Source organism: Enoplosus armatus, chromosome 9 (assembly GCF_043641665.1).
Source record: "Enoplosus armatus isolate fEnoArm2 chromosome 9, fEnoArm2.hap1, whole genome shotgun sequence".
Taxonomy (NCBI): domain Eukaryota; kingdom Metazoa; phylum Chordata; class Actinopteri; order Centrarchiformes; family Enoplosidae; genus Enoplosus; species Enoplosus armatus.
Genome location: NC_092188.1, coordinates 15,350,445 through 15,362,002, shown reverse-complemented (window position 1 = coordinate 15,362,002; position 11,558 = coordinate 15,350,445). Strand labels below are relative to the sequence as shown.

Here is an 11,558-nt window from a genome sequence, read left to right as displayed (position 1 = left end):
ATCGATAATGTTTTGAGGAATATACCCTTTTAACTCTCGAAGCAAACTGTCAAAACCAAAAGCCAAAAAAATGTTACTTTGTACCTGTACTCGACGACTGTCAAATTCCCCCGCTCTCTTTCTGTCGTGCGGAGGAAGTGGTAACTACGTTGAGGTGCGACGTCAAAACAGGACCGGGTAGAAACCATTTCTCGACAGAAATGTAAATAAATGCTAAAATAATTATCTTCGAGCATTTATTTAGAGGTTGTCGTTGGGATATGTTAACTTTCAACACGAGCATAGCCACAAAATTACTCTACATTTTGCTACATGGGCTGAATATAGATAAACCTACAACGTAGGAATAGTGAAGTCTCAAATATTGTTTCAACCGAGTAAGTTTACCAAACGGACCGCCACTCACGTTGAGGGTCAAATGTTTTGAGGATGTGCTGGTAGTGCCATCGAAATGTCAAGTTTCTCCAGATCTGCCCAGGTAACCATACACAGTATACATTACATTATCTATCTTTTTATCTCACAGTGTGATCATTATGTTTAGATTAATGTTAGTCACACAATAAGCCGTTAGCTAACGAGCTAGCCACGGATATTATTGTAACGGTCAGTAATGTAACTAGCGTACTGCCCTCAGCAGTTAAAGAAATACCCAAGACGTTGTTGTAGCCTAACGCTATTGTTTACAATCAGCATTATAACCGTAAGCCCAATATTATTTATTGCCAGCCCCTGTAAACGTTCACACAACGTCTTAATGTCACCCTGTCAAAATTTCATTATTGGAAGTGTCCTGTCTGTCTGATAAATAGCTTCAAACTTAGAAACAAGTTGCCACCGAGGCTAATACCTTTTTCATAGCAGACATTTTGACTTTGTATTGTAGAAAAAGCACAGGTGTTACTAATAACATGAACGATGGCCGTGTTGTATTCAAGAGTAAGTCCTAACAGCGTGACAGTGAGCGAGCATGCACAACACCAAGACCCTGAAACTGAAGCAGCTAAATGGAATTCAGTCATCATTAATTTTATTATCGACACCTGTGCTTTTCTATGGTGATATGTCAACATATCTTCTGTGAAAATGCAGGTCTGTTTCGTTTCTCATACCAATAAACCTGTGATGGCCCCTTGACAGTCAGTTTATTTAGCCCAATCTTTCTCTCTCTTTTTTTTTTATTTCAGCAATGGGCGACCTTCGCTCGATCCTGGTTCCTGATCGATGCCAGGATGCAGCCTCCTGGGAAGATTGCGTCCATGTGTTCTGTTAGATTACAGGGGAAACACAAACCTATCTACCATGCCCTGAGTGAGTAGGAGTCCAATTTGTCACTGACCACACACATATAAAGTCATGAGTAACTTTATAACTTAAACATACACTCCGTATAAACTATTTTTTTCTGTCATGAAACAACCAGCCACTCTTAGTTTAAGGTTGTTGTTGTTGCGTAGATCGTCCACACGATGGCAGTAGGGGATAAACCTTATGAATTATTTTTTTTCCGTCTTACTTAATAAAGTGACATTCTCAGAATACACATTGTTTCATGGAAGATTAGTCTTTTTAGCAACCTAGCTGTTGTTATCAATGACATGCCATGTGTCTGTACCAGTCTGTCTCTATGTTGAAATAGTCAGTTATAGCTTTTCATCATTTTTAACATAGCAGTAAGCCTGAAAACAAACATCTTGAACATCTTCGCAGGTGACTGTGGTGACCATGTAGTAGTAATTAACTCCAAAAACATAGCTTTCTCTGGAAACAAATGGGAGCAGAAAGTCTACTCATCACACACGGGGTAAGTCCATACTGCCTTATATGATACTCCACTTTCCCTGTCTCTTTTTCTTCTGTGTTTCATTCGTACATTAGAGAATGGGGGTGGTTGGTATTTCTCTCAGGTTTGCTTGTAATATTGCACTTTAAAAGGGCACAGAGTGAGGTCTGCATTAGATACTGTAACTGCTGAAAGTCATTAAAATGCAGTCCCATTTCATACAAGTGGCTAATGAATTTCCTTTGTATAAAAAAGAAAATGTATTTGATTAGAAGTGCAGATTAAAGAACAGAACGCTCTTTAATATATTCATCAATTGTGTTTTGTAGAAGATGTCTTGTCTGTTATATGTGCATGCTTTTATTTTTAGATGTAAACGGAATACAAGAGACATTTCAGGGATGTTCCATGGTCTCATATCATCTGATACATGTTTGTCGAAAGCCAAGATACTCTTAAGTTTAGTTTGTCATGCACAACAAGGACTCACTTAGCTTGTCTTTATTTCCAAAGGTATCCAGGTGGATTCAAACAACTCACAGCTGCCCAGCTGCATCACAAAGACCCAAAAGCTGTAAGTGTCGTCAATCAGTATTCTCCCTTTTTTTAAATTATTATTTAGAGAGAATTCGAAAATCTCAAATATCCTGCCGCCACATACCTTACACCATGGATATTTATTATACTGTATGTATGAATTAACCCCCATTCTCGGAGATTAGTCAAATATCTGTCTGCCTCATGCTGTGCAGAGTAGGAATTTCGTGGTTTGGCATTTATCCCTTCGTATGTGCTGCTCGTGCATATTAATGTGAAGTGCAGAGAACAGGGATTACATAGCAGTGGATTTGTGCTGGTGATGGTGGTGTTTGGTGTATTCTGAAACTCCATACGAGAATGTCAGTCCACGGATAATTCCTGGGATTTTGGTCGTGTTACATATTCATGGTTTCAGGGTTACACACATATGATTGATGATTACATGCAGAACTTGGTGTGACCTACATACTGTACTTGGCTATCGACTTCTTTGATACAAAACATGGAGGCTTTGTTACAAGAGTGAGAAACAACTCATGATCTTAAAGAATAAGTCTGGCGATGGTGTGCATTTTTCATATTGTCAACAAATCCCATGAAAAACCAAAACCAACAATGTATTGAAAAGTAGTATGGAGTATTTCCTGTATTGCCATCGCCTGATGTAGCTTATTAGGCTCTGTGCCATAGTCTTTCATTGTTGTCTGTTTAATTAACTAGGTGTGTCACCAGTGTGATGAACATGGACACTGTAGTTTATAAGTCAATCCCACACACACCACACGCAAATACAAATAAAAACACCAAATGTGCATTAATCCGCACCACAAAATAGTCCCTCACAAATGCACTATTTACTCCTGTTGGAGTAATGTTGTTTTAGACAATTTTTGAGCCTTTTAAAAAAAATCATTAAACTATATATTTGTGACCCGTTTTTAAAAATGTACACTTTCCGTAGCAGTGAATAGGCTTGGGGTTGAGTGCCACAGACAGGGTAGTGAACTGGAAGCTGGAAGAACACATTGTTGGTTTTGGTGTTTTCATGAGATTTGTTGACATTGACAAATGCATAAGATAACACTTGTGTGGTTAGTGTGGTTTCCATTCAGTTTTATGTATCTTTTAATATTTTGATTTACATCTCACAGCGGGCTCAAGGTGCTGCTCTTGTGGCTCATATCCACTAACATGAAGCATTGTGTTAGGTTTGTTTTTACCACAGATAAGGATATTGTAGTCATTTTTAAAAAGGGACCATGATGATCCCATTAAGCCTTCACGTGCATTGCGCTGAGATATATTTGACTAATATCATATTTGTTTATTGTTACATCAGGTTATGATCTATTGCTTCATTTTCCTCAACTTGATCCGCGTTGTACAACATGCATAATTTCTATTCAGACTAATCAGAGGAACACAGGGAGGGTTTAAACTTGTGTGGGACTCACTAAAAGTGGGTGAATGACCTGTACTGGTTTTCAATCTGTAGTTAACAAAACCAGGAGAGACGTTTACTCTGCTGTTGGCTCTTTGCTGGTGCAGGTTTTAGTCCAGCTGGTGACCACAGGCGTGTGTCCTGATGGTGGTTTAGTTAAAATGAGGTTTGGAGTTGGCGGGCGAAGAGGGAGAAATAGAATTGGACAGATGAATGATTTGTCAGCACTGCCTCTGTCCAACATCTCTCTCCAATATTTCTGTCGAATGTCTCAGTCCAGTAACTCTCTCCAAGTCGAATTCACATTTGTGCAACCAGCCTCACGTCGAGAAACATGAATTTGGAAGCAAATGTAAGAAAAAGTGGGAAAGAAGTATGTATGGTTGCTATAGGCTTTTTTTTTTACAAGAAACAGTGAGCAAATTGTATGTCAACCTTTTCAATGTGCTTCTTCTCACCAGATTGTGAAGTTAGCGGTTTACGGCATGCTGCCCCGGAATCTGCACCGACGCACCATGATGCAGCGATTACACATCTTTCCTGAAGACGTAAGTCCAGTGTCTCCTCCCCTCTCCGAGCTGATGAGTCTTCACGCAGCCGCTCTTATCGTCCAGGCTTATTAAGGACAATCGGGAAGAGGGCACGTTATGAGAAGGGGTGCACTGATCTCATTTTGCAGATACTGACACAAAGGAATGAGACAGTTTTAATCATCCTTCATCCAGGTCACCTTTAGAACTAATATCAGTTAATTACTATAAAATTAATATATGTAGTTCAACACGACTGTTTCCTTTGATGGAGAAGAGTATTAGTCTCTTTCTTCACCTACATTTTCTCAGCTGGGTGTGTTTGAGTGGACAATGAGATGGCAGTGTTTCCCACTGGTTGTGAGGCTACTTTCACTCTTTTATAGCATAAAGGTGTATCAGTCAATATTTGTATATTATTAATAGGTCAAATGACTGTGTCTATGTGAAAGTGGTCACTCATAGTGACAAACCCACAGAGAATGACCACCCAACTCTGCAGTTCCCCTCGGCTCTACGGAGCAATTTAACATCTTTTAGCTCTTTGTTTTGGTTTTACAGCCCTCAGCTTTACAGTTTTGGTTCACTCTCACTGCTCTCATGACCTTCTTTTCAGCTTTCAAAACCCACTGTACACTACCTGCTCAGTACCAAACGGCAGACAGACACAGTTATCGACTAGCTGATGAACATTGTGGAGCATTTAGCAACTAAAGAGCCAGATATTTCGCTCAGGAGTTGGTAGAGACCAAAAGAGAGTGCATATTGGACTTACATTCGTAAGGTGGCCAGAAACACGACTCCAGATGAATACAGATGTTGCTTTGTGGCTGCTGGATGTGTAAATAAGCAACTGATGGTTAGCATCAATATTGTGCTTTGTGTTTTCCCCCATTGTGTTGTTCCGTTGCCTCCAAGTGGCCAAAAAAAAGAAAAATGAACACTGCACTGATCACATTGTACCATTGGGTGACTAATATGTTTCCATCAGTGTATCAATCTGTCTCCTCTCACTCCTTGATTCAAAACAGAAAACTTGCATTGCGTCATTTGAGCATTGAATTATGGTCACTGCAGTTCACAGACGGCGCTTTTGGCCTTTGGTAGCATTACAATCGTGATTGTTTTAAAATTCTGTTGGCGAGAAATGCCAGCGTCACACATCACAGCTTCTGAAATGAATTGAAACAAAAAAGTGCTCGACAGGCTGCTAATTGACCTGGGCGGCCGGCCCAAATATTAACTGGGTGTAATTTTTATCCGTGCGAGAGAACATCATTAATTCCAGGAATGTGTGACAAAGGAAGAAAATCAGATATTTGAGTTTTGACTTATAATGAGTTACATGAGGTCTTTGGTGTCAGAATGTAGAAGTGAGGAAAGTCAGAGACATGTCTTTTACTTTGGTCCTGGCTCGATGTCCACCATCAGAATTGATGCTGTGCAGTGTCCGTCCCTAATTACAAGCAGATGGACGTGAGCCTTGTGAATGTCTGCAGTCCCATCTGCAATTCAGAACAAAATATTTTGGAAAGTTTGTTGTTTTTTTTTAATCACTATTTTGGTCTTTTAGTCTGAACTATACGGAGCTCCTTTAATGAACCTGTAGGCACACACCCACCTGTAATGAATATTAATGACAATGACTGTCAGTGCTGGAGATAGATAGACCTAAAGCTTCTTTCAAGTCTTTGAGTAAAATATTTGAGCTGCTTTTGGGGTGTAAATGGTAACTCCTTCTTTATTCTTACCTTCTTTTTCATGTCACCTCCTCTTTCTTCTTTTATGTCCTTCTTTTCTCTTTGAATTTCTTGTCCTGCCTACGTTTTTTGATTTCAATGTCTGTGCACCCCTCACTAGGAGCTGCCAGAAGACATCCGAGCCAACCTGACGGAGGAGCTGCCTCAACCCAGAGAAGTCCCCAAGAAACTCAACGAGTACTCACAGGAGGAAATAGACGCCTTCCCCAAGCTGTGGACACCGTATGTACAAACAAGCAGTTCTTACAGAAGTGTTTTTAACGTTTGTGGGTCAGTTACTGCAAGGTGACATGTAACATAAAGCATCTCCTGCAGAGAAAATACACATTGACTCATACTCACTATTTAGCGCTATTTGTATTCAGTTGACTGAACCAAACAGAAAATGACACATTTTAACGTTTATGCTAATGCTAACCCCTGACCTCTACCTTCAAATGGCTTTTTTAAATTTTAACTTTTTAAAGTTCCTTGCTTGGGAATCATTTCCTCATCTTTTTGTCCTTTTTTGTCATATTTTTGTCTTGTGCTGATGAGGATCAGCCACAAGGGGGCGATGGTGATCAGAGTACCATCTCATATTGCTACTTGTCATACCCTCTTTGTGTATACCAATCACTGTACCTTTGAGCTACAGTAGTTTGCAGCATTAGGTTACATCCTTTGATTGTTTGGGATGTTGCGGTTAGACATGCGGTTATATCTGTAAAAATAATTGATTTCAGACACTTCAAAATGATAAATGTATACATTTTTGTATTTTGCATTCAAAAGACATAGTTTTAAAAATTGATGGTGAAGGAAAGCAACAAAATGGTGAACTTGACTTTAGAGGAGAAGCACAGTAGGTGGCGTGTCCTTTAACCAGCGCAGTACACTCTATGTTAATGAATACTTGAGATTGAATACTCGCATATTGCCTCGGCCTCCTCAGACCTCGTCAGCAGTGAACAGTGCAGGCGCTTTTACGCAGCTCTGCGTTATTTTCATGGTCTCACTAAGCAACGTATGCATGAATGGATCCAATTGAAAAGCTTGCCCCCCCCCCCCCTTTTTTGTGGCCAGTTTGACTCTTAGACACTTTTCACTCAAGCAGGAAAAAATAAGATGCAACATTTTTCATTGTAACTACGAACACATGTGGCTGTGGTGTGAATGATTGTCAGCCAACAAAGAGCTGTCAGTGTGTGACGTGACTCACAGAGAACAAGGACCGTCCGTTGGACGAGCAGCCGCCTGATTCATCTTTATAGACTCTCTAAGGTTAAAGACCTGCATGATGTGTGCTCCTGTGTGACTTCAGTTAAGGGACTAGCACACAGCTCTAGTACCTAAATATATGACCTTTTTTCCCCCAAGTTGACATTTTTATTTACTGTACATAAGTTTTTGTGGCGTGTGTTTTGCTCTGATGGTTGCATGCTAGAGTGCCTTGTGAGCTTCCCTGAAAAGCTTCATAAATTAAGGCCATTGTACTACTACATTATGCTACTATCAAACAACATAAATCTGAAGGGTACTGCAACATAACAGGACGCTTGGCTTGTACTCTTAACTGTGTGTCAGCAGCAAATATTTCATTTTTTTTTCTTCCTGGTCTAGGTGCCAAACCTTTGAATATAAATGCTAAAATGTCACAAACACATGTGGTGAAAAGTCAACTGTTTTCCACCCCTTCCTGACCGTTTGGACATACAAGGTTTCTCTGCGGGTGTGAGAGAGCATCTGCTACTTGCCATAATGATATTCATGGATTTTTCAGTAAAGTCTTTTCTGCATGGAGATTAGACTGACATTATGACCTGTGGTTTTCTGTCACGATATAGTTGTCCTGTTGCACCTCACCTGCAGTAAACATCATCCTGACAGGTTAACTGAGAGCATTCTCTCTTCCGCCCTGCTCAGCACTAAGCTTCAACGTCCAGCTGTTTATCCAGGTCAGGGTTGCTCCTCTTCATCAGCAGAAGCAGTGGCTCAGCACCCAAGTCCGCTGGTCATCTTTATTTTAACTGCTCAGAGGTTGTGGCTGTTGGTGAGCTCGTGGGAAAAAGATCAATGTTGCTCAACTTTTAGCTGCATCACAGTGTAACACACAGTAACACTGTCGTTACTGCAGTCAGTACACTTCATCTATTTCACACAGTAACCACCCATTTAACTACTGTGGAACACAATCATGCAGCTTTCTTAACGTCGTCATTAATGTGGTGTATGTGCTAGTCTGTGGAGTTGTTTTTGCTTTGCTTGGCTTAAAACAATTACAATGTGGATGGAATGAGTAGCAGGATACTAGGACACACGTCAAGTTATTAAAGAGTCAGATCACCCAAATTACAAAAGAAACCCTCTATTTTTGTATCTCTAAAAGGTATCCAGCCATGCACATAATTATGTCTTTGAAATGTCTGTCTCCATACCAATACAATGGAGGTGAATAGAGGTCTGTTTATGGTACTGAAAGTATTTAAAAATGACGTTTGAAAGATCAAACACTAACATGTCTTTCAATAAATCACTGGAAAATCCAAAACCTCACTGTAAACTGTTTTCATTGGACTTTCTACTAAAGAAATAGTCCCAATGAAACCAGTGGACAGCGTGTTCTGTGGAATATCCAGTGCAACAGGGACATTGACAATGTTTCTTGAAACAACGCTGCTGTTGTCAAATGCAATATTTCAAAGCTGTGAAGCACCACAACACAATTCCATTCACCTCCATTATTTTGGGGCAACAAAAACCAAATCTGCATAGCTAGTTACCACAAGAGGCAATTGAGATAATGTTTGGTTGTAATTTGAGTAGACTGACCCTTCCTACAAACAGCACTTTACTACAATCCTGAAACTATTTCGATGACTCTGACGTGGTAAACCCTCCAAATTTTCAGACCAAATGTGGGTTATGTTTGGTTCAAGTACCAGATGAAGTTGGATAAAGTGAAAGTAGTGACACTGAATCTACACAGAGGGCTCTGATCCAAAAACAGTTTTCATTCAGTCACTGTCCTCTGTGTGTTTGTTTGTGTTCCTTGTACACACTCGTACAGCATGTCAGTGTTACGTTAGGCACTGCTGTCAGAGTGTGTGCACGCGCACAGTGATGAATGAGCCACTTCTTATTGTTTACTGGCCCAATCTCCTCAGCCAATCGGTGCGCGTGCTCAGGCCTGTCGCTGTGTGGGCGTCAAGGTCAAGCTAATCCCAGTTTATTTAAGAGATGGGCCTTAGCCTAGTTAATATTCACTCACACTGTCTTATTCATTTTACTGATCAAATATATGTGTGTGTGTGTGTGTGTGTGTCTCAGAGGAGATGGGGTTGAGGTCATCGAGGGCGATTCAATCATTGCCCTTTATTAAACACATAGTTAATATTCTCTCAGAAAACCTTGGAGCAGAGGCAAAAGATCATTATTGGATATGCGACTCCCTTCCTCCCTGCCCACACAACACACACACTGCTCAGACAGAAAATCAACAACATAAACATACCGCCATAGTTGATAGCAGAGCTATTACAATTGATAACATTTTTTGTACTTTGTATCAAAACCAATACAGCATGCCCTGATAATATCTGCCTGCTGCACTCTCTGCTCAAAATTAAAGGGAAAAAAACACAAAAAGAGGATACTGTGTCTGGTTTCATTTTGAAAAGAAAAAAAAACGATAAGATCTTTCTGGTTTCTCATCCGTCACTTTCTCGCCATGTTTTTCCTTGTAATGGGTTCTTTTACCAGACTTTCATGCCTCCCCATACTAATGTGTTGTCTTGTGTTTTCTCCACAGACCTGAAGACTACAAGATGAAATGAAATCGAGGCTGCCCGACGTGACCAAAGCTAAAAAGTTTTTTTCACATCACCTCTACACTGAAAGCAACAGATTCCTCTGTTATATTATGACACAAGGTATTGTAAGAATCAGAGGACTTTTTATAGGATTTACTCCAAGATGCTATCTGTTTTTAAAACACGCTAAACTGGTTTTCTCTGTTCAGATGAAACATTACAAGAACAAAGTCAGATTTTGTGCAAATTCAGGAAACAGCAGTGGTATCAAGGCTCGACTGGACTTTACCAAAGCACTGCTAAGTCATAACCAACATCATCAACACAAACACTGTGCTACTCTATAAACAATACACCTCTCTGCCAGTTGTGTTACCCCTCGACAGCAGAGCTGAATTATCCAGTGACAGCTTGAGATTCCACCAAGTGGCTCAGCTCTGATCAGAGAAAATCAGGTTCTGTGGGTTTTCCTCTGATTATACGACCATGAAACGATCAGATCTGGCCCATAAAAAAATGACATCTGTTAGAGCTGATCCTGCCTTTGAAGGTCTGGGTTCATGGTGAAACCAATTAATGTGTTACTATGACAACATTCAGGCCATCAGGGTGGTTTCAGTAGAAAATGTGGTCGGGGAAATCCTGAGCTTTTTGTCTTGTCGGTGTGTAAGAAATTCCACCAGTGTTGTTAAAGTATGAATCTGTTTATGTGAGTTGTAAAACAGGCTAATAAACAATTTAACAAACCTGTTCTCTTCAAGTAGTTTTTATGTAAATGTTGTGAAGTCTTGTGAAAGTTTGACCTTTTCATGCATAAAAGTTCAACAAATAACCTAAAACACAACTGTATAGTCTCATTACAGATTTATTGGTTATAAAAGCAAACAAAATATAAAATAAATAAGTTCATATTGTACTAAGGGGCGTGGTGGTGACACACATTCCTTATTAAAACTGTTCAAGGTCGACAGTTTAAATCTTAAATAGACCAGGGCCAGCTCACAGCTTAACTTTTAGTGACTTCAGTGCTTGTTTTTTTAGACTGCAGTGCGGGTAAAGTTTAAACTTGTGGTTCAGTCCATATTGGTTGCAACGAGAGGCAACTGACTGTTTCGAAAGTAACTGGATCCAGGTCTCATTCCAGCAAGAGGTCAGAGGTCAACCAGTGAGCAGGCCCATCTTTGCATAAGAACAACAAACGAAACAAACTGAGGCTGCAGCACAAGATACGAGACACAAACAACACACATTTGTCTTCTAAATTCACCAGAAGTCTGAGTATTAAAACCCACAACAGACCTGGTCCATCTTTGTAGCAACAGAATGGGAAAAAAAAGTAGTGGTAGCCAGATTTTGTCTGAATGAAAATTATAATTTAAAAAAATACATTTGATCGTGTTCCACAGTGTTGAGGTAAAATTTAACAGAAATTTGATGCTTCTATAGTCAATTTAGGGGGATTAACTCCATTAATAGTTGGTAAAAAAAAAAAAAAGAAGCAAACACAATACTGTATGGAGAAAATCACTTCAAAAACATTTCAATATTCCTTTACACACTGAAATAAAGACAGCATGGACGTGGGGGAGTCGTGATTCATCATTATAAAAAGCAGCCTGTACAAATGGTGACGGCTCATTGTCCACGATTTTGAATTGTAAAATAATCTAGCTAGTTACACACAACCAAAACAAGATGCATGTGTCCAGTTAC

At 39.8% G+C, this 11,558-nt stretch overlaps 1 protein-coding gene across 1 annotated transcript; it reads left to right on the top strand.

Annotated features, from left to right (window-relative positions):
- Positions 1-381: 381 nt before the first annotated feature.
- Positions 382-10,591, top strand: mrpl13 (mitochondrial ribosomal protein L13). Its single transcript, XM_070912128.1, has 7 exons — positions 382-478; positions 1,188-1,311; positions 1,711-1,804; positions 2,297-2,357; positions 4,226-4,312; positions 6,155-6,276; positions 9,845-10,591. Exons 1-7 carry the CDS (start codon positions 452-454, stop codon positions 9,867-9,869), a joined length of 540 nt encoding a protein of 179 aa, XP_070768229.1. The 5' UTR covers positions 382-451; the 3' UTR covers positions 9,870-10,591.
- Positions 10,592-11,558: the final 967 nt, after the last annotated feature.